This window comes from Fringilla coelebs (genome assembly GCF_963513975.1).
Source record: "Fringilla coelebs genome assembly, chromosome: 2".
Classification (NCBI taxonomy): domain Eukaryota; kingdom Metazoa; phylum Chordata; class Aves; order Passeriformes; family Fringillidae; genus Fringilla; species Fringilla coelebs.
Window position 1 is genome coordinate 38,063,806 of NC_140029.1, and position 19,121 is coordinate 38,082,926.

General features: G+C 41.9%; 2 protein-coding genes across 2 annotated transcripts; one reads left to right on the forward strand and one right to left on the reverse strand.

The window, feature by feature from the left end:
- Positions 1 to 3,740: 3,740 nt before the first annotated feature.
- POGLUT2 (protein O-glucosyltransferase 2) lies at positions 3,741 to 12,724 on the forward strand. The gene is made up of 10 exons (XM_084200959.1): positions 3,741 to 3,947; positions 5,377 to 5,582; positions 5,979 to 6,184; positions 6,923 to 7,000; positions 9,066 to 9,238; positions 10,176 to 10,413; positions 10,990 to 11,199; positions 11,555 to 11,644; positions 12,181 to 12,285; positions 12,513 to 12,724. The coding sequence occupies exons 1-10, from the start codon at positions 3,775 to 3,777 to the stop codon at positions 12,528 to 12,530; spliced, it is 1,497 nt and encodes a 498-aa protein (XP_084057085.1). The 5' UTR covers positions 3,741 to 3,774; the 3' UTR covers positions 12,531 to 12,724.
- Positions 12,725 to 13,747: 1,023 nt separating this feature from the next.
- Positions 13,748 to 18,782, reverse strand: TEX30 (testis expressed 30). The gene is made up of 5 exons (XM_084226401.1): positions 18,759 to 18,782; positions 17,562 to 17,792; positions 16,534 to 16,585; positions 15,243 to 15,451; positions 13,748 to 14,103 (listed from the first exon to the last, which is right to left on the reverse strand). The coding sequence occupies exons 1-5, from the start codon at positions 18,774 to 18,776 to the stop codon at positions 13,930 to 13,932; spliced, it is 684 nt and encodes a 227-aa protein (XP_084082527.1). The 5' UTR covers positions 18,777 to 18,782; the 3' UTR covers positions 13,748 to 13,929.
- Positions 18,783 to 19,121: the final 339 nt, after the last annotated feature.

Here is a 19,121-nt window from a genome sequence, read left to right on the forward strand (position 1 = left end):
GCCCTCACGGTGCCTCAGAGGAACCAGCGGCGAGCGCCTCCCGGCTGGGCCGCGACTGCGCCTCGGCGCCGTGAGTGGCGCCTCTTCGGTCGCCCTCCCCCCCATATGCGCCCTCATGGTCTCGCCCGCTGGTGCCCCGCGGGCGGGCGGGGGAGGGAGGGGAAGAGCAGGTCGGAGATGGCGGGGGCGGGAAGCGCCGCCTGTGTAAGGGCTCGGCACGGAATTGTGAGAAACAGAGCGAGGGAGATGGGCCTGCTCAGCCTCTAGAAGAGGCGGCTGAGGGGATCTCATCGATGTCTATAAGTATCGAAGGGAGGGTGCCAAAAGGATGGAGCCAGGTTCTGCTCGGTGGTGCCGAACAATAGGACGAGAGGCAATGGGCAGAAACCGATGCGCAGGAAATTCGACCTGAATATGAGGAATTACTTATTTACTGTGCAGGTTACCAAGCACTGGAACAGATTATCCAGAGAGGTTGTGGAGTCTCCCTCACTGGAGATAGTGAAGAGCCATCTGGATGCAATCCTGTGCAGTGTGTTCTGGGTTTACCCTGCCTGGGCAGCGAGCTTGGACCAGATTATCTTATATTTGCACCAGGGTTGGTTCCCCTGACAGTAGTAAGAACATGTGTAACAACAATGCTTCTGTACAACTGTATGAAGGAACGAAAATTTATTTCAGGTAACACTGTCTGGAACTGCTGACAATATTTGTCATCCTTCACTGCAGTCAACAGGAACAAACACAGTACACTGAAGATGCAACTAGAGCTGTTCTGCTACTGCCACAAATATGTACAATTAATTAATTTTAAAATATTCAGATTGATTTTATAAAAAAGCCGTGATAAAATTTGAAATAAAATATCAAAATATGTCCTGCTGACAGAAGATTCATTCCTGGCAATTACAACGCTGTGCCTCAGTTCATAGAGCCTCTACTCCCAGCAATACTTTCTGTGAGAGGTGGTGCAAGAATCTAATATCTCCTGAATCTAATATCTCCTGAATTGCTAGTGTTATTTGATGGTTCTCAGTGGTTAGGCAGAGCTGAATTGCCAGAGTGCTTGAGCAGTTGAGGGTATAGCCATGTTTGCCATCCCCTGGACATGAGAAGCCCTAGATCACATTCTGTAGTTTATGTGGCTTCATCCTGAGGCAACGTGCCCCTTGTAAAGGAGAACATCCCTTATGCCTTTGCCAGCTGGAAGCCTGTTGAGCCTTAGTCGGCCAACAGCCTTTGATATAATGAAATAATTCTGCCTCCAAAGCGTTTTTAACTGAGCCAAATTATAGGCATTAGGATAGCAGCGATGTTGGCTTTGCCAGCCAAGACTAAAATTAGGTTGCATGATTTATCTTATAACTTGTTTGGGTGCTGACAAATAGTGCCAAATCTCTGCATGGATTCCCTGAGCTGCACTTATGTGGGGGGAAAAAAGCTGGAGGAGAGAACTTCAGGAGGGTGGAAGTGTGTCACCTTTACTTCATCACTGCTGTGCTTTTTTTAACATGTCAGTTCCATCCTACTAAGAGGAGGAAGCATGATCTGTGAATTCTACAGCTATCAAATTTCTTTTTAATTAAAAATATCTTTAAAGTTGTCTCCCACTAGAGAAGACTGGCTTCTCTCATACAGCAAAATATGAGCTTGGAAGGAGTGTGATTTCTGCCTGTAAAACACATCAGGAGAGTAAAGACGGGGGAAGGAGAGGAGCTAAAGAGTCATGGATATACAATAGAGTCTGTGTGAATTTTTAGACTGGAAATTGTAAGTCTTCTAATTGGTGACTGTCCTGAAAAACTCATGACAGTTAGAACATAACAGGGCAAAAACTGTGTCTTGAAAAGTTGAAGCTTGGTAATATTTAAGGCATTTTGTAATGACCTTGTTTGTTAGAAAAGACTCTCTTCATCAACCCAAGTTGTCATTTCTCAGCTTGAAATTTTCTTCAAGCAAGTGCTTTTTGTGTGCTTTTCTCTAAGCACATTTGCAGTATTGCAAAGTGTAAAATACAAAATCTTTTTGAAATTCATGACTCCTTGCTGATAAGTTTCAATTTTCTTTATTGTTCGCCTTAACAAGAGAGAAGCAGTCAGGAGCCAAGTTGAAAGTATCTTAGAGGTCCTTCCCAACCTAATTCTGCATGAACAGCATTAGTGTTTGGGACGAGCTCTCTGCAATTGGAGGCTGGATTGTTTGACAAAGGGCCATGGAATCACCAAACACCTGCACTAGGCAATTGCCCTGGTGGCAGCGGGTGAGGTGCCCCCTCACCTCTGCTCCAGACAATCCCAGACCTGCACTACCAGCAGCAACACATCACAGAGTCACGAAAGGGAGGAAGGGACCTCGGGATATCATCTAATCCAACCGCCCCGCCAAGGCAGGGTCACCTGGAGCAGGTGGCAAGGGAGCGCAGAAGGTTTGGAATTGTTATAAATGAGAAGCTTGACTAGTCCAATATTCAAGCAGTAATCAATTTATTAATTAAGATGGTAAAGTATGAGCAAAACAGCGCTGGGTACAGTGGGGGAAGTTTTTCCTCCAACTGCACGCCGATATTTGAGGCTTACAAGTATTTATAGGGGTACTCATAAGCTTTCTCAGCAGTTTCTATTCCCAGTTTTTTTCCTCATCAGCAGTTTCTATTTCCAATTTTTACATCACAATTCTATACACTATTGTGATTCAGTTTTTCTTCAGGATGCATCCCAAAAAGGAGGATCCCCAGATGGTGTTGGTAGTTTCCGAGATGTTGGTCCAGTTTCCGCAAGAATAAAGATGAATCCCATCTGTTGAAGTCCAGCTCCCCAGATGTGGGTCCACCTTTTTAATTACTATGACAATAAATCTCATAACAGTGATGTCCAGCTTTCCTTGGTCAAAATTATAAATACTTGAGATGATGTTCATCTTCCTTTCTCAAGCTGTTTTTCTCGGTTTTGTTAAGGCGTGAGATAAGCATATTTCCTTTATATATATTCCAAAGCTATAGTTTCAAGGATACAAGCTATATTCTAGAATTATACTTCAAAAGGTTATTATTGCAGCACTCTTTAAGGCCTGACTACAAGCAAAAAGCAACATCCCTAACGCTTTAATTCAAATGCTCCTAAACCTACCAAGGTTAATTGCAAACAAAGGATAGGTTCAGAGGCCTTCTTCCATGCTTTACTTTCCTCAGTTATTATTATTATTTGCAGCTGTCCGATGGTCAGTGTCCACATATATTGCAATCACAAATACACACATTGCCTGTCTGTACCTGACATGAAACACAGCTTTATATTTCACAGAATGTCTCCAGAGAGGAAGACACCACGGCCTCCATGGGCAGCCAGGGCTTCGCCACCCTCAGCGCAAAGAAGCTCTTCACCTCCAGCTGCCCAGGGGAGGATTTTGAAAGCGCATTTTCCGGATTGTAGACTCCATTTCCCACCGTAAAGTTTGGGAACGGAGTGAAAGGAGGCTGGGGGGTGGGGGTGAAGAGCTTCAGCTCATGGCACGGATTAAACAGCGGCTCAGACAGGTCCGGGTGCGTAGGTCAGGGCCGGGGGCCGTCAGAGCCAGCTGTCCCCGATGTTTCCCATGCGCCAGATCCCAGTAGCTCCCGGGGGCTCCGCCGGCGCCTCCCAACGGGCCGGCGCCTCCCGGCAGCGCCGCCCCGCCATGCGGCGGCCCCGCCCCATGGAGCCGCGCCGGGGGCGGGACTGCCCGGCGGCGGGCCGAGGGCAGGAGGCCGGTGTTCGTCCCTCGGGGGCAGCGCTGCCGATGCGTGCGCTTTGGCCGCTGTGCCTCGCCCTGGGAGCCGCGGCGGCGGCCGCGGGCGGGGGCGGGCGGCCGAGCGCCGAGCGCAGCGCCGTGTGGGGGCCCGGGCTGCGCGCCGCGGCCGCGCTCCCCGCACGGTACTTCTATGTGCAGGCCGTGGACGCCCGAGGGCTGAGGTGAGGGCGGCGGCGGCGGCTTTTCGGGGAGATTCTGGGCAGGGTCAAATCGAGAGGGTTGCGATTTGCTCGTAGAAGGTGCAGGCTAAAAGCTCCCTCTACGTGACTCTGCATATCACTTGGCAAGAGCTAATTCTTTCAAGGAGTATCAAATAACGGCGCGAGGGGATGAGATGAGAGGATGAAAACGTTCAGCAGCAAAGCATGCGTGTTAGTCAGTGGAAAAAGTCATTATTTATTCTCCTTTTTCAAAACTTTAGCAGTGACTAATACATTTAATTTGTTAGGCTCAGGCATCCCTGTTTCCACTGTTTGGGTACATTAGTATTTCTCCTACTTGCAGAGGCACAAGATCAGTGGAATCATTTAGGAATTACTCCGTAGACTAATAGGTAAATTTCTTAGGAATGAAATAAGATGAGGAACAATGACCATAAACTAAAATACAGGAAATTGCACCTCACCATGAGGAAAAACTTTCCCTGAGGGTCGCAGAGGACTGGAACAGGCTGCCTAGGGAGACTGTGGAGTCTCACTCTCTGAAGATACTGCAAACCCCCCCTGGACACGTTCCTGTGTCCCCTGCTGCAGGGTGACCTTGCTTTGGCAGGGAGATTGGAGTAGATGATCTCCAGTGGTCCTTTCCAACCCTAACAACTCTGTGATTCTGTGATTTTCAGAGGATACTCATCGCTTTCCATTTATTTAGGAAAACTGGTCATGCAACCTAGATAGGTGCTCAGAATGCTCCATCAAGGTCATCCAGATTAGATGCACACCATGGCTTCTGTGAGTATGGAAGCTGCCAATTCAGCTTAACTTGGATAGTAAATATTTTTTGCATTTAATTGAACTGGCAGCTCTCGAGTATGTCTGGACAAGTTTTAGGAAAGGTGAAGTAAGGAGTTACAGCCCAAGAGCCTGGTCACTGGAAGAAAGGTGGAAGGAAGTTGACAGCATTTTGACTGCACCAACTTTGTTAATACCTCAATAATATGTAATAACTTCATGATTATTCAGATTATTTTATTTGGTTTCCTGGAGGTTTTTATGTTTTGGTGTATGTTTAATTATACCAAAATATCTAATTTACACATTGAATTATGTGATCCCGCTATAATTTCTTTTCCTTGTTTTCTTCCTATATAATCTACCATAATGATTAAGAAGTGTAACTTTGTTCTTCCATAAATAATACCTGGAAAATAAGGTAATCTGAAAACATTTTGCTGCTGAATGTAAAATAATAGACTTATTAACCTGTTAAAGTGAACATTCAGATGTGCTTGTAGAGGCCTAACATGGCTCAGAGGAAATTGTGGCTAACATGGCTCACTGAAAATCTGTTTACTTGCAAAGGAATGGACCAGCTAAGAAATCTGTTGTATGTTTCCTTTGTTTATTAAGCTCCCACTTATTCTCTGGGTAGGTTCACTTCATCCCCAGGTGAAAATGCATTCCAGGTGAAGATCACTGCTCCCGAAGAACAGTTCACTCGTGTTGGTGTGCAAGTATTGGACAGGAAAGATGGTTCCTTTCTTGTGAGGTACAGGATGTATGCGAGCTACAAAAGCCTGAGGATAGAAGTCAAAACTGGAGATAAGCATGTTGCAAAGTCTCCATATATTTTAAAAGGTAAGAGGCACCACTGCACACAGGTTTCCTGTCATGGCTGACAAAGTGTGTCCCAGAATGTCTTCTACTAGAAGCATAGGAATTTTGGGGACCTCGGTACTTCTCTGAACGATCAAATCCCATTGGAATTATGGATTCATTATATGCATCCTATACATAGTATTCAAAATAATAAAAGGAAGCAAATGCTGTGAAGCTGTTGCCTAATACAGGTAGAAGGCTCACACATAAGCTGATGACTCCATTAGAGTTAATAAAAATTTCAGACATACCCATTTATTGTTGCTGAAGTTTTGGCCTTAAGCAGTGAATGCTCAGTGCTTGGCCCTGTTTGTGATCTCAACAGCTCAATATTATGACTTTTTAAAAGTAAAATAATAATTTTGTTCCCAATAGGACCTATTTACCATGAAAACTGTGACTGCCCTCAGGAGGAAAGCAGTGCATGGCTGGAAGAGATGAACTGCCCTCAAACCATTCCACAGATTCAGAGAGATCTAGCAAATTTTCCCATTGTTGACCCAGATAAGATTGCAAAAGAAATTCCGCAGAGGTTTGGACAAAGACAGAGTTTGTGTCACTACACCATCAAAGACAATGAGGTATGGAATCTGGTTGATCTGAAGTCCATATGGGAATTTGGTGGCAAGCCATACGCAGTTTGGTTGTTCCAAGTTGTAAAAGCTTTTTGTAGTGTATTCTTTAAGAACAAAACTTTGCTTCTCTGTCCTTGAATACTTTGCAGTTTGTGCATGAGCTCAGCAATGTCTGTCCTACTTTGTAAGTGCTTTTTTGTCTACGTTACAACTGAAACACAGAGAAAGCAAATTACTTTCCAGGCAATCAATGTGAGTACTGGGCACGCACCCAAGTCTCCTAAATGCTAATTCAGTTTCCTGTTCTCTGAGCAATACTGCTTTGAGGTGTCACAATCATCTAATTTGAAGTACATCAATAAATTACATCATGCATAATTCTGAGATACCACTTTTAGCTGAACTGAGGATCAGAGCTACAATTCTTTATAACAAAGAATTGTATATACTGTACTTATTTCAATGGAGTTTTATGTGGAAATTAGAAGAGTGGAACACCACAGAAATAGGCAACAGTTTCTGCTTCCATGAAACAGACCTCAAACATCTGCAAAAGCAAACAAAGCTTGTAATTTTTTTTCCATCACTTTTCTGTGATGAGATTGCTGTTGCTTCCCAGCTGATTCATAAATATATACAGCCATATAGTCTGTCTGAGTAGTTACTGTGTGATTAAAAGAGCTCTGAATTGTGCCAGCCGTTCTCTGAAATGAAATCACCCAGTAAAACTTCGTTTATTTTCAGGTTTATATAAAGACATATGGGGAACATGTTGGCTTCAGAATTTTCATGGATGCCATACTGCTTTCTTTAACCAGAAAAGTGAGTACCTCTGTACAGTCACTTTTTCTGCATGTCCTAATTTATAGAAGCCTGGCCTGAAATACATGTCAGTGTATTTGTTGCTCTTTATGTTAAAAAACTCTTGCTCATTGATTAATTATGGAAAGGTAATGGATTTTCCTTGTTTGAAGCTGTCATGTTCTAGAGTGCCATCTGACTGAGTACCACAAAAGTTAATTGAATGAGCAGGCTTTTATAGGTGAGTTTGATAAGCCAGGACAGGGTGTGTTGGCTTGGTTCTTTTTCTGTAGAATAAATAAATCATCCTGTAGCATCTAACAGAAAATTTTATCTCTGCAGGTACATTGCTGCAAAAATCTGAACACAAGTTAACATAACATGTTAAAGAAATAGCAAATAAACATGTTAAAGAAATAGCAAATAACCTTTCCACTATCCTCAGAATTAGTAATGGATCAGTTATGCTACTCTATCTTTGGGTGTCATGCTTTAAGGATCGCTCCATTGATAACATTGCTGAACTAACATTGCACAGGAAAATGGGAAAAATGACTAAATGTACAAATGCACATTTGGGGATTGTTTCATCTAACACTGTCTACAGGAGGACATGATGTCTAAGGGAAGACATGAATGTAAAATACAATTACCTAAAAGATTGTTCTCTGGAAGATGGAAGTAAACTGTTCTTGGTGTCAGTAGTGTTGGACAAGAAAAAATGGAGTTAAATTGCATCTAAGGACTTTAGACTAAAAGTTGAAAAAGGATTGCTAACTCCAAAACCAGAAACTGTTTACAATCTAGAAAACACAGTTTGTCTCATTCCCATTAAATAAGAACTTTATTAGGATAGTGTCACTGAGTGACAGTAGATAGTTGGTTGGAGAAGAAGATTCAGGCTGCTGAAGGATTCTGCTGCTGGGGATGTGTAGAAAATACAGTTTGTAGGGTTTATGCCCATTGCAGCCATTAGATGGCACCATAGTCATGAAGTTCAGTGCTGAGCATTAGACTGTGAGGCAGACACCTTTTGAAAGGAAATTATTATCTTCCACCATTTAAAGTGTTTGATACTTGGCAAGATATTAATTTATTTTGTTTTTAAACAGGCAACTGAGAGTGATTTATTGGAGATGTATATTTTTAGAAAATGAAATTAAGAGAGTGAACTGAGATAAGACATTAGTTCTGCACTGACCTTATATATGCCTTCAGGGTTCTGTAAAACGCAGCCATATGTCATGTTTTGCCTTTTGCTCTCCAGACTGAACTGTCCCACCATTTTCAGTGTTTTCTCACAAGGCAGCTGGTCCTTTCTTTGGAAAACTACAAAGCTGCCTTTCTTTGTACCTTTTCTTAGTTCACTTGAAAATACCCAAATCACACACAATGTTTAATACAGGGGTGCATCACAGTTTCATAAAGCAGCAAAATTATGCCCTCTGTCCTGCTTCCTGGCCATCAACAGTATTTTCCTTGCCTTTGGCTGTGACAGTGATTTCAGGTATGGTTCCATGCTACCAAATATTTTAAATAAGTGACAATTTTATGCTTAATAATTTACTGAAGCACTGACTAAATGTGGTCTTCTCATCATGGCTGTTTATTTCTGTTTCTTCTCTTCTGTTGGATTTAGGCATCCTGCAGACACTAGGTGAATCAGATCACTGATGTCACAGAAAACTGATTTAACAGCCAGCATTAGTTTTCCATATAGTAGCAAGGTGATCCAGCTTACCTTGGAACTATACAGTTGCTGACTAGGTCCTAGTGCTAGCCTGATAAAAAGATTGTGTGGCCAGTCATGTAAAGTATAACAGGAAACCATCCTCTAAAAAGGTGCTCCTATGCCTTATGTGACTTCGTGCAAATATTTTTTTAAAAAATATTATATTTTAGGCTTTGCTCTGTGGTCTCAGTAGTTCTAACAGGTTTCTAAATATGAATGATTTATTACAGGTACATTAAGTATATTAGACACCTGGCTATTTTTCCTCTTAGTGAGGTTGTTTTCATAATGCAAGAGGTCAGCAGAATATTGTTTGTGCTAAACTGCATTTGTACCTACTTTGCTTCTCTTTAGGTGAAAATGCCAGATGTAGAATTTTTTGTTAATCTGGGGGATTGGCCTCTGGAGAAAAGGAAGCCCCCACAGAATTTGCACCCAATCTTCTCGTGGTGTGGGTCCAGTGAGTCAAAAGACATTGTCATGCCAACATACGACTTAACAGACTCAGTTTTGGAGACTATGGGACGGTAAGAAATGGCTTGAACTTTTCACAAAATTCACAATGAATGATCTTCCATAGAGATCTGTATGGTAACAGTATAATAACTATTTTCATTTACTCATTGAGACACTGGCAACCCAGGTAGGCAGTGACTGTGTAATCAATATGTTATTATACTTCACTGTTTCATTTCAAAAATCTAAATTTATCTAAACATGGTCAAATCACTGAAAATAGCACTTAAGAGTGTTTCAAGGCTAGGCATTTGATTTGTTTGCTTTGTTTCTCCCCCTGTGAACTTGTTGATTACTGGCCAGGTGTCTTTCTTTCCTGATTTTGTTGGAATTTGTTTTTTGTGTACCTTTCAAATCCCAGCATAGCTATTAGGAATTTTTGAACTAGGAGCTACCATCTCCCACTTTGATTACTGATCATAACTAGCCTTAGCAACTGCTCTGTTCTGTCTTGACACACTAAAGAGACAGCTTGCTTCTAAGAAATTTTTGTAATCCATCTTGAACTTGTTTATCGTTTCACTGCATTTAGTTCAGGTTCCTTTTTTTTGGTCATGACTTTTTCTAAATTTGCTATCCCTTGCCCTCCGAGTTTGTGTTTAATTTCTTAACATTTTTAAGGACGCGCAGTATGTTTTATTAAGCAAGTTACACTACCTTGCATCAACCTTCTCTGGCAACCATATCCACTTTTGCCTATTTTTTTCCGTGGTATTGTTTCCACATGCCATGATGTTGAATGATGCTGTCATGCCACACACTGTGAACTTAACATACACTATCTGTTTCTATTGCTGCAAATGACTGATACAGAAACACATGATCGTGTGCTCATGACTTGCCTTCATCTTTGCTCTCTGCCTGTGGGTACTGTGAACTCTTTTAAGTAACTGCACTTTAAAAAGTTCCCAGTAGGCTTCACTATTAAACCACTTCTTTCTGCTGCAGAGTCAGCCTGGATATGATGTCAGTCCAAGCAAACACTGGCCCATCGTGGGAAGACAAGAACACCACAGCCTTCTGGAGAGGACGTGACAGCCGCAAAGAGAGGCTTGAGCTTGTAAAACTCAGCAGGAAATATCCAGAGATCATAGATGCTGCTTTCACAAACTTTTTTTTCTTTAAACACGATGAAAGCCTCTATGGCCCTATTGTTAAGCACATTTCATTTTTTGATTTTTTTAAGGTAAGACACTAATCATTTTTCATAGAACTCAGTTCTCACTGTTTCCCATTATGAAATAACTTAGTATGTATTATTGAACATAAAGGGATTTTTAGTTTTTCAGGACACCACCAGTAACAAGCATGACTAGACATCCCTCCAGTGAGATTAACTGCTATGTAGCTCCTACCCTCAGGATAGTAATGTCTGATTAACATCTAAAGGTTCTGTAGAACCTCGTGTAATCTATATAACTTCAAGTTCCTTTTTATTTCTTTTTCCTGATTCAGCGATCAGGACTACTAACATAACTAACATAGTGGGAAAATCTGTGGATGAAGTGGCACATCTACCCTCACATCCGAGGATGAGCACCTAAGAATTCCTGGAGAACTTAATTGATGAAGCTCTGTGTACCCTGCACTGTGATGAATTCCAGACTAGATAATAAAAACTTCTTAGACATTGATGCTTGCCTAGCCAGTCCTACCTGTCTCAATATCGGCAAGTCAGTAACACCAGTGCCCTCAGAATATAACCTAACCAAGCCACTGGGATCTTGTGGTTTTTAATAAATTCTGGTCCTTTTCTTTCCAGTATAAATATCAAATTAATATTGATGGCACAGTGGCAGCATACAGATTGCCTTATCTACTAGCAGGAAACAGTGTGGTGCTAAAGCAAGACTCCATCTACTATGAGCACTTTTATAATGAGCTGCAGCCATGGAAACACTACATCCCATTTAAAAGTGACCTGAGTGATCTGCTAGAAAAACTGCAGTGGGCAAAAGATCATGATGAAGAGGTAAAATATGCATTAAGAAGTATGAAGTAATGTTTCTAGAAGAGAACAGAAATTGAATTTCTTTAAAACAAAGTAAAAGAATACTAGGAGAACTTGAAATTTAGTTTCATCAACTCTACAAAGAAGAAAAACATTCAAAATGCATAATATTGTCCTTAATTTGAAATCAAATTGAACTTCAGGAAAAAAATAATATCTTCCTGATAATGCCTTAACTTTTAAAAAGAATGTTTTATTTGAGTTATCCTAAACTGTCAACTTCAGTTGTAACTCCACAACCAACAGTAGCACCCTGAAATAAATACTAGTTCTGGTCAATAAAAAAAATAAACCAAACTTTCATTTTCTTTCACAGGCAAAAAATATTGCAAAATCTGGACAAGAATTTGCAAGAAACAATCTCATGGGAGACCACATCTTTTGTTACTATTTCAAGCTTTTCCAGGTCAGTATATTTTTAATGGCTACTGGCACAGAAATAGAAATCACACAGCAAGAATTTAGGGCAACAGAGCTGCTGGAAATTGGCCAGTCTGATACTTGAAGCCACGAAGCAATCAGCAGCAATTAAAATCTTCATTTGGTTTTTACAAACATTGTATTCAATTATATGCTATGAAACCCCTTAAGACTATGCTGGCTGTTTGAGAGGCAGTGGGATCCCATAAATCTTGATCTAATCTGCCAGAATATGTTGCCCACAATGATCAAAGAATTCCACATCAGACGCACACCCTGTGAACCACAGCTGAAAATATCTGTGCATTAGCACCAAGATACTGAACTCCAGAGAGGCACCCGAAGGGGCTCCCCTCTGCAGCTGGGTGTTCCCTCACCCTGTCTGTGGCAGTCTGCAGGAACAGATTGTGTAGCCCCAGAGTTTTTACAAAATTGCTCAGCTGATATGGTACAATATTGGCAACTAGATTTACAATCTATAAAATTTATGGATTAATGATACCTTCCTTTTTTTAAAACTAGGAATATGCCAGCTTGCAAGTGAATGAACCAAAAATCAGAGATGGGATGGAAAAGGTGCAGCAGCCTGATGATGACCTTTTCCCATGCACTTGCCACCGAAAAAAGGTACAGTCCATGTAGAGTTAAATGTAAAGTGCTGAGTGTCTTCAGTTCCTGCTCAGCCCTGCTGCAGCAGGGCTGCTCAGTGCCCCACAGTATCAGTTATCAGGCCAGGCCATTAACACCTATCGAACTTAGAAACACTTCTTGATGTATTTGCAGGACTAGAGGACTAGACAGTGAAAAATAGGCTTCCAGTTAACTGAAACATGTTTCTTCTTTTTTGACTGCAGGCCAAAGATGAACTCTGACAGAAGTAAATAATTTTTTTCAGTATTTACCTAAATTCAGACTGTCTTCTTAAAGAAAGAAGAAGAATCTGGGTTAGTATGCCTGTGGATAATGTCAGTGGATATTTAAAGTTTACCATTTCATGATCTAGGTATGGAAGAAAACAAAGCACCCCTGATTTCCTTTTTATCATGCAGTGGTGGCAGAGCCTTATTCAAACACATTTTTATAATTTTTTTAAAAATAAAAACTATGTTTGTATCAGTCATGTGTTCCTATCCTGTGTTACCTTGGAAATGCAGATACTTTTTACTTGTGCTTATATATAATAAATCTTTTCACAAACATGAAACTGTTCTGCAAAGAAGGGCAGATGAGAATTGTATATCTTCCCTCCACTCTATCTATCAATCAATCCATCCATCCAAAGGTTTCTTTCTTCAAACCATAACTTTGCCCCTTCTGAGAGAATTTCAAAGGCAATGCTGGGGGGTTCATAATAAATCTTGTTAACCTGAAGGAAATCCACAATCCAATACTACTGTAGGCTTGGTTATACCAGCAGGTTACTCACAGCCCATAATGAGAAAGGCTGCAGCTGCCAGTACATACAAAATGTTTCATCCACTCTCCAGTGTCAGAGCTCAGACAGGGACCTGGGAGCCCCTGTCACAATGGATGCAGAACTGGTTCCTGCTCCAGGAGTCCCTCCATCACTAAACACAATTTGTCTATCAGTTTTTATTTATCAGAGGGTCTCTATGACAGTCCTTTACACAAAGAACATTAGTGAAGGGGACTCCTCGAAACCAAACCATGTTCTTTGCTCGACATGCCCAGGTGTGCCTGCCTTACCTCCTCCTCCCCACAGAGGCAGAATCTGGCTCCCTAAGGTGGCAGACACTGTGACCAACCAAAGATTCCTCTCCCTGCCTCACAGGTTTGGAAGCAGCTGGGAAGGCCAGCACACAGCACCAAGGCAAAGTAGTACACCAGGCTCACCAGCCTCAGGGGATGTGCTGGCAGAACCCTAAAATCAGTAGGTTTTAATTGCAAGTGAGTACAGCATCAGTAATATACTCAGAAATTCCCTAAAGAGACGCTGTTGAAGTAGATTTTTTCCAGTATATTGCGTCAAATATTAGTCAAAAGCATTACTTAATCCTCTGCATTCCCAAGTGTTGTATATGGATATTTGCATAGAAACAGAGAACAGTGGTGCCATGATATATTTTCTGTACTTCTGGAAGTTCTTTATTATTTTGCATTTTTTTTCATTCATACAAAGCTTAATTTTCATTTGCTCTTAGACCTCTGAAAACATCAGTTTTAAAAAAAATATGCCTCTAAATAATAACAAATCCCTTATTTGCCACATTTAGGAAAAACTAAATGAAGATACTGCTTGAACACTGCAATTTATTTTTGCTGTAGTTGAACATTCTCTCTAAGCCAAGAAAAAACCTGTGCATTTACTTCTTCCATGACATCATCTGCTGTTCGTCCTTTGACTGCCATCCCATGGTTTGCTTTATCAATCCAATGGATTTTTTTAGGCCCTTTCATTTTGCTCACCACACCTTCTAGCAATTGCTATGGAGAAAACAAGAATGCAAATATTAGAGAATATGAGAACTGCTACAAACTGGAAGTCCTAGGTATCTCTTGCTTTGCCTGTGCAATGCAAAATAGGCAGCTCTTAAAAACCAGATAGATGGATCTGTGTGCACATGAAAAACAGCTTGCTAGGAAAATGGGATGTATTGTCTATTCAGGATATGAATAGTGGGATCTGCTCAAAGCTTCACCCTCACTCAAACAGAGAATAGCAGAAAATTAAACTTCAAAGGAATCAATTTTTACTGTCAGAGGGTAGTGCTGGCAATAAAATGATAGAATTTAAGTCAGATTTGTCTTCAGAGGCAATCTGTCTTCAGAGTCAGATTTGTCTTCAGAGTAGCAATGTAACTCCTTAGGGATTAGCTTTGACACTCTTGAAATTTCTCAGCAAACAGATCTAAGAACCAGCTCACAAAATCAAAGATTCCCCCGTAAAGAGGGCACTCCAAGGATCTGCTTGTCACTAGCCTGACTTATTTTGGCAACAAATCCTCACAAAATCATTATGACTCCTTAGAACCTGTCCAAGCATGGAAAATGACAATTGCACATAGACTCAAATTCACCCTGGCCTGTTCAAGAGCAGCAGACACCTGTTTGCAAGGAAACATGGCAGAAAAGCACTGTTTCCCTCCCTCTGTACACCTGCTCTTCATTTCTGCAAAAATATTACTTTCTACCACAGAAGCCTGACTTGGGGGTAGAACTACTTTGCTAGGAGAATTTGCCATGAAAATGTGACCAAATGTGACATTGGTGGCACCACACAATGGGTTTTGTAACTTGAAATGGTTAAAACAAAATAAGAAATAACTCACTCCTTCCATAGACCACTTTTAATTTTTGCAATCCTATCGAAACCTTTTAAATCAGGTGTTTCAGTGACCTAAAGATGAGCTTGCTAAAGTGGAAGATCAAACACAGTCCATTAAGTTTTAAGCAGCAAAAGGAAGCACTGCCAGGCTTCTTTGTGCCTGATGAAGTTTTCTACCCAAAGCTTCCTTCAGAATACAGCTATTTAGGCAAGGCTGTTAATTAGGTGAAATACACCTGAGGCTCATTGCTGCTCCTCCAGACTGCCCTTTCATAGCAGGATGTACAGGGGTACTCACTTTTTCACACATCTCATCTGCTGATCCCGAGACAAACAGCACTGGACACGTGATCAGTAATAAATCCTCATCCCGGAGCTTGGACTGCAGTTTTGGTCGATGCAATGGGTAAGATAAACACACGAGACCTTGAATGAAGCCATCATCATCATCACCCTGGCTCAGCTGACGTATCACAGAGGCAGCAGCTCGTGAGCCCATGGAACGGCCTTTCTCCCATGCAGAAATAAAGGAAAAAAGTGTTACCTGCTGTCACCTCATCTACATTCTGGTTTAGTAAACAACTCCCCAAACCAATCCAACTGAGTGTATTTCAGTGTCACAAAATGCTAGGGATGTTCTACTAAATGAAAAACATTAATCCTAATTCCAACATTTTCTGCTAAGATATTTGTCTAGTTGTAATATTTACACCCCTGTTTAAAAAAGAAGAGGAAAAGAAAGAAAAGAAAATTTTAAATGGATAGGGATCCCCTGCAATACTGGAAGGAACAACACCCCATCCTGGGGACAAGGGAAGAGAAGGACTGGTCCTACGCTCCAGAGCCTGGAAATTTGAGACAGCCATGATAGTATCCTGTATCATTATTTTCATGCAACCTCAATTTGCTCAAATTCAAAACAAAATTCTGTGCTTGATTTCACTTGGATCACAAAACAAGTCCAGCCAGTGTTATGCACACCTTGAACTTCAGCCTAAATGTAAAAGTAGAAGGGAAGGAAAAAAGTGTGAACTTGGAACATGAGGCCAGTCAGTAACAGCAAGGGAGATTCAAAGTATCTCCTCAAAGAGGAGGCATATGAGCTGGCAATGCACTGTAATTGAGTGTTACAAGTCGCTAGTAGCAGCACAGACTTGGTTCACTTAAAAGAAAACTTAGAATTTACCCTATCAAGATATTCCTAACCATCCCCATCTATTCCCCTTTCCACATAACATAGCTGACTATTTTCATCTGCCACTAGGTTATAATTACCAAAACCTGTCTTGGGAAAATTGTTTTCCATTTATCAGTAACCAGAATTATTCAAGATCTGCAGTTAAAAAGTACACATAGATAATCAGAAAACTGTCATGCCCTGTAAATTCTAAGTGACAAGGAAGTTTTCTCCCAAAGTACCTGGAAAATACAATCTATTGCTCTTTCTTTCCTCTTCTGCAGTAAGATCTATGGCATCATAAGGAGGGTTCATTTGCTTCTCACCAAAGTGGGACAGACTTGGAATACTTACAGATTGCTATTACTACAGACAGTACAAGAGAGAAAATTATTGATAATAAAAACAATACCTGCAAGGAAAACCCCAGAAAGTTTATAATCATCGTGAAGTTTTAAGTATTCCTATAGAAATAAGAGAAAGAGAAGCATTACAAGTCAGAATTAAGACAGCTGGGAAGCTGGGGATCGCTTCTGTTTGTAGCTACTACAGAGAAAATGGGAAGCTCTTTCAGAACTGTAGATTAAAGAACAGGTACATACAATGTGCTCTCTTGGGTTTTATCACATAAATGGTTTCATAACATTTTGCAGCAACAACATAATCAATTTCACATTAGCTCTCAGCAAGTCTAAAATATCAGATGCCCTATAAAGTTACCAAAACAAAACTGATTACTATGTATCAACTCAGTTACAGTTACAGACCCCATGCACTCTCCTGTCCCATCAAAAGGAAAAACAGGTTTGCAAAAATGCCCTTCATCGAGGTTATGTATTTGTGACAGAAGCAGTTAAGTCCAACGGAAAAGATAAATTCAGGAACATTTTTTATGGTTTTAGGAGATAACTAATCAGATGCTATCTTAGCAGATGCCTTAAAATTATCCTTACATAGCAGCATATTAACATAAACACACTAACAACATTATGCTTCTTCCAGGAAGACTGGAGATGCCCATGAAAGACAGTAAAAGCTGACTCCAAATTAATGTACATATAATCACAATGATATCATACAAAATTCCTTTAGAACTGGACTCTGTTCCCCTCTGAAAAAGCCTCCAATGCAAGCAGATCACCCATCCTAAATTCTTCCACTTTTTGCAAGCTGTAAGCTTTCCCATGAAACACCCTTGCTCTTTGTCAGGCTTTTCTTTTTCCCTGAACTCGAACCCACACACTTGTGGCAGCTGTTCCAGCTGTTGCCCATCTAAGAACTGCTTCTGCTGTTTCTGTTCACACACAGTGCTCCATTTACCTAAACACTGCTTCTAATTTTCCCACTGTTGCTTGACTAATCTTTGGCTGTAATTTAAGAAACCTGGAAGACAGCACCTGTGGATCTAAGCTTTGGTCTAAGAATTTTTTCACTCCTTACCACAACTGCTTTGAAAGCCTTAGTCCTGTAGGCAACATTAAGGCCTTTACAAGTAAAGCGCAGGCACAGAATTCCATGGGATGCAAGATAGGCTGCCAAGGACACTAAGTGAGGCAAATTCATGTCTCCTCCAGCTCCATGAGTAAGAATCACTCCATATGTTGGTTTCTTCTCTGGGACAGAAAAGATAGCATCAAGGTATTTGTTTCCAAAAGGTATTTTCACTTTAACCTAGAAATGAAACAAAACCCAATACAATTAAAAAAAAACCCAAAAACAAATGAAAACCCAAAAAGCACCCCCAAAAAAACAAGAGGGAGTGTTCCCACTCTATGCATTTACACATTATTATGAAAAAAAACCCAGACAATTAAGAAATAAATTAAAATTGAATGCCTGCATTTATTTCTTCTGTTTAAGAGTACTAAATGAGTGACTGCACCTGCAGTTCAAAGATTTTCTGTACAATAATGGGCAAATCACTTTATGACTCCACACCTTATGTTCTGTATTAGAGAATGAAGCTTCAAAGCATGAACTGAAACGGTTCTGGCCCTTTCTATATATTTATGACTAGCTTTTCCAGACCCAACTAGCTACCTAGACCATAATATGTGACATTAAGACACAGCCTAGCAAACATTTGGAAATCACACAGCGGTAACCAGTGAGTGAAGCAACAGAGGCGAGGACTGAACCTTCCCCAGGGACAGGGGACAGCACAGGTTCGGCCAAAGCTCCAGGGGGACACAGGGCCTGCATCCCCACAGCCAGCAGGAGGAGCTGATCCAGACACAAGACCTGCTCATGTTCTGCGGAATGAACGGGACTGAACAACACAAACATCCCTATGGCGGCTTCTGAGAGCAGGAAGGACAGCCCGGGCCAGGGATGAACTCAGCGTCCCGGCCGAGCTGCTGCCCCCGCAGCCCTCGGAGCGAGGGGCAGATGCCACACAAGGAAGGGGATGGCGGAGGAGACGTGGGACAGCCAGAGGCCTGCACACAGCGATAGGCAGAGCTGCAGTTGCCACCAGCCACGGACACGCCGCTCCTGAGAAGGCATAGGCGGCAGCGCACCCACTCCGCCCCCTTGCCCAGCTCCAGGGCCTCCTCAGAGGGAAGGGCGGCTGCCGCGGGCAGCAGGAGCCCGCTCATCCCCACGGGCGCCAGGCGCTCGGCCCAGCGGCGGCCATACCTCCGCCCTCCCGCTCATCCCGCCGTGACGTCACCGGAGTGACAGCCCCCTGCGCCAGTCCCGCCCCAAGGCCCGGCTGCCGCGGCGCTGATTGGTCAGGGCCGGCGAGGCCCCGCCCCCAGGGCGAGGAGAGGCAGCGGCCTGCGCGGGGCAGCGGGACAGGCACGGGTTGGGCCGCGTTAAATACGTTAAACAGCCAGAAATAAATACAGCCCCACTAAATTGTTTTTATTCACCGTGTGTACAAAAACTCCACGGACTGCTAGGTGGTAGTTCAGCACAAATAAAGCAAATTGCATAGGGATTGCTCGGAAAGTCAGGTTTTTACTGACTTCAAGGAGTGCAGATGAGATGCTTAGGATG